Source organism: Sinocyclocheilus anshuiensis, unplaced genomic scaffold, assembly GCF_001515605.1.
Source record: "Sinocyclocheilus anshuiensis isolate Anshui unplaced genomic scaffold, SAMN03320099.WGS_v1.1 scaffold944, whole genome shotgun sequence".
In the NCBI taxonomy this organism is placed as follows: domain Eukaryota; kingdom Metazoa; phylum Chordata; class Actinopteri; order Cypriniformes; family Cyprinidae; genus Sinocyclocheilus; species Sinocyclocheilus anshuiensis.
The window spans coordinates 332,519-336,460 of record NW_015549559.1 but is presented as its reverse complement, the minus strand read 5'-3'; the positions used below and the strand labels follow the sequence as shown (position 1 = coordinate 336,460).

The 3,942-nt window shown below is 35.7% G+C and overlaps 1 protein-coding gene across 1 annotated transcript in view; it reads left to right on the top strand.

Annotated features, from left to right (window-relative positions):
- The first annotated feature begins 289 nt into the window (after positions 1-289).
- The window catches only part of LOC107657110 (72 kDa type IV collagenase), a 17,126-nt gene continuing 13,473 nt past the window's right edge, over positions 290-3,942 (top strand). Inside the window, exons 1-2 of the mRNA XM_016445120.1 lie at positions 290-510; positions 2,509-2,657. Coding sequence (XP_016300606.1) covers positions 332-510; positions 2,509-2,657 — 328 coding nt within the window. The 5' untranslated portion in view covers positions 290-331. The remainder of the gene's footprint in view (positions 511-2,508; positions 2,658-3,942) is intronic.

Here is a 3,942-nt window from a genome sequence, read left to right as displayed (position 1 = left end):
TATTAACACAATTGTATTATTTTTTATTATTTGTGCACTATTTAAGTTTTGGCCTTTATTCACTGTTGAAATATCTATGGAAAATTTAAAGCACAAGTACATCTGTGTGTATATAGATATAGATATAGATATGTATAGTGTGTGTGTGTTTATTTTAAATATGATGGGTTTTTTTCTATATGTTAATTTTCAGTCCCGTCAGAACGTTACTAATATTAACACAATTATATTATTTTAATTATTTGTGCAGTATTTAACTTTTGGCCTTTATTCACTGTTGAAATATCTCTTAAATAAGTTCTATGGCTGCCCAAAAGACAGGTGTAATCTGATGGTGTTGAAGGACACACTGAAGAAGATGCAGAAGTTTTTTGCTTTAACTGAGACAGGGGAGATTGACCAGAAGACAGTAGAGATCATGAAGAAACCACGATGTGGAGTTCCTGATGTGGCAAATTACAATTTCTTTCACAGGAAGCCCAAGTGGGGACAGAACAACGTTACCTACAGGTGTGTGTTTACCTCAAACAGTGCTGAGCTACTGTATGTCTCCTTACTGTTTGTCAGTCACTTTAACCCTTTAAAAAATTTATATTATTTCCAATCCTGTCAATATCAAATAATCCTTTATATTATACAAAATTTGATATTTTTGTAGTTTAAAAGTGAGAGTTTTGTGGTTACAAAAAGATTTATAAAAAGAAACGGGGACCATATTTGTGTCGGTCATTAAGCCAGTCAAAAACAGAGAGCACAATCAATATATGTTTAAAGAATGTTCTCAGCAGGACCTTTGTGGCTACATTGGAGGTGGAGCTTAAAAAGGAACAACAAATCTGAATTCATTAGGTTATAAAGTTGTGCTGACTACAGGAAATGCAAGAAATGTTTGGCCATGAATGAATATTTACTGTCATTGAAGGAATTGGCCAACAATCAAACACAAAACAAGTGATCAATAGTCTTTTGTAACAAAACGGACAAAGTTGGGATCTTGAGGATATTTACTGGCCTACATGTCCTGACAGTGTTTAGTGAGTCATGACCACAACTGTTGATTTGCCGGTAAAAAGTTGTCAGACCCCATACACAGATCTGTGGAAGAAATGGCTCAGCCTTAGGTTTTCTGCCAGTGTCATCTTTGCTAATTTAACATATATTTAGATTTAGTATTGAGCCTTCTTAGAGAAGTTTATATTAAACCTAGCCCCTCATTAAATGTTAATTAATATTAAACAGCGCAATTGGTTTTCAGTTTCAAGCCTCGGGATGCTCCCTTCAGTATGTGAATATTCAAAATGTTGTGCTGTATTGAGATCACATCTTATTTTTACAACTCCTGTTTTCCAGTTATTTTATCCACTGGAAATGTTTTGGAAACACCAATTTTTAGTGTTTCATCAGTTGAATTGATTGTACATCTATCCCTTGTTGCCTTGTAGAATGCCATTGTCCTTGTAGATTGTGCTGTGGTTTGGCACTAGAAAATAGCATAACATTAGTATTGAATGTGTCTAAGATACATGCTCTAGTAACCGCCACAAGTACAGTTAGCATTTGCTAGTTGGTTTGATAACTGTGCACCTGCAAAGAACATTAAGTGTTTCATTAAGTTTTTTTTTTTTTCATTTAAATATACAACCTAGGCTGCCAAACTATGGTGGGAGCTCTGATGAGCATTCAGCTCCTGTTGTCACTGTACATTGTACAGGCTGTTTCTTTTGTCAGAGGCTAGTAGTATCTCCTGTGTCTTCCAGGGTGGTCAGCATAACAGTGTTTCACCCCATGCTGTTCTGGGACTATTGAAGAGCTTTGGAGATTCTCTTACTGATTATTAGTAGAGAACCTTTTTAGTTTTTTGCACCTGCTAAATTTGTTTGATGTTGCTCCATTTTTCTGTAGGGACCATTTCAGACTGCCTTGTAATGCCAGAACAGGTTTGGATTTGACAGTCCTGGTTTTGGTTTGAAGCGGAGCTCCCTCCTTAGGAGAAAGAAACCAGACCATGCAGGTGATCAGTGTAACCTGCTGTCCTCTGATCGCTGTGTGTGAGTGATCTGTAATAGCGTGATGATGATTTGGATTGAACTGGGAACTTGGACATCCCCATGTCTTTTTGTGATGAAAAAAAAAGAGTTGGTGGCAAACCATTGGCAGGGGAAAAAAAAGAAGCATAGGAAGCATCCAAAGGTTTATTGCATATGGTACTTGAGTTAGACGATGCCATTGCAAAACATGATGACTGATGACTTTTTGCCTGGGCTTATACTCCTAACCGTATGTATTCTTGAGCCACTCAAAGTCATGAGGAAAAACGCAAATGCAGTACCCGCTTATTTACTATAACAATATGACAAATAATTATGTAAATGAGTAACATAGAGATTAAAAAAATTACATAAATAGGGCATAATAAATATTTCTGTATTTTGTTTTCTAGAAAATATAGAATAATCAACTGGAAAGTATAGTTTAAAAAGAAGGCAATATTGTTTTCTTCTTCCACAGGATCTTAGGGCACACCCCAGATCTGGATGAAGAAACAATTGATGATGCCTTCTATGGTGCATTTAAAGTCTGGAGTGATGTCACACCTCTGAAATTCACCAGGATCATGGATGGAGAAGCGGACATCATGATTAACTTTGGCCGAAATGGTATTCAAGAAAATAATTTTGTCTGTGTGTTTCTGTACAATATGTTTCTGTACAAAAGTTTCTAAACTACTGTGGTGTAAATGTACAAACGTCGGATTCATTTTTTTCCTAATCACAGCTCTTACATTTAACTGCTAAGTCACAGACTAACCACAGTCACTCCTTCAAATCTTTAGTATAAAGCTTCCTGCACCAGAGATTGATTTACATTGTGGTCTTTGGAAATACCATAATGACTGCACAAGGCAATTACAAAAAATGCCAACAGTATTCTCACAGTGTAAATCTCTCCTGAGCAGGCTGTAAATGAAAAATTGTGGACAAAATCGATAGAAAATTAAACTATACTTGACACCCCTATTAACTGTGCAATTACCTACCAAAAACACTAACCCTGGTGCATTGGATTAAAACAAATATTTGAGTTAAAGGTGATGCGATTTCAAGTTTTCCTTTCTCTTTGGAGTGTTACAGAGCTTAAAAAGGAACAACAAATCTGAATTCATTAGGTTATAAAGTTGTGCTGACTACAGGAAATGCAAGAAATGTTTGGCCATTAATGAATATTTACTGTCATTGAAGGAATTGGCCGCTAATCAAACACAAAATAAGTGATCAATAGTCTTTTGTAACAAAAAAGACAAAGTTGGGATCTTGAGGATATTTACTGGCCTACATGTCCTGACAGTGTTTAGTGAGTCATGACCACAACTGTTGATTTGCCGGTAAAAAGTTGTCAGACCCCATACACAGATCTGTGGAAGAAATGGCTCAGCCTTAGGTTTTCTGCCAGTGTCATCTTTGCTAATTTAACATATATTTAGATTTAGTATTGAGCCTTCTTAGAGAAGTTTATATTAAACCTAGCCCCTCATTAAATGTTAATTAATATTAAACAGCGCAATTGGTTTTCAGTTTCAAGCCTCGGGATGCTCCCTTCAGTATGTGAATATTCAAAATGTTGTGCTGTATTGAGATCACATCTTATTTTTACAACTCCTGTTTTCCAGTTATTTTATCCACTGGAAATGTTTTGGAAACACCAATTTTTAGTGTTTCATCAGTTGAATTGATTGTACATCTATCCCTTGTTGCCTTGTAGAATGCCATTGTCCTTGTAGATTGTGCTGTGGTTTGGCACTAGAAAATAGCATAACATTAGTATTGAATGTGTCTAAGATACATGCTCTAGTAACCGCCACAAGTACAGTTAGCATTTGCTAGTTGGTTTGATAACTGTGCACCTGCAAAGAACATTAAGTGTTTCATTAAGTTTTTTTTTTTT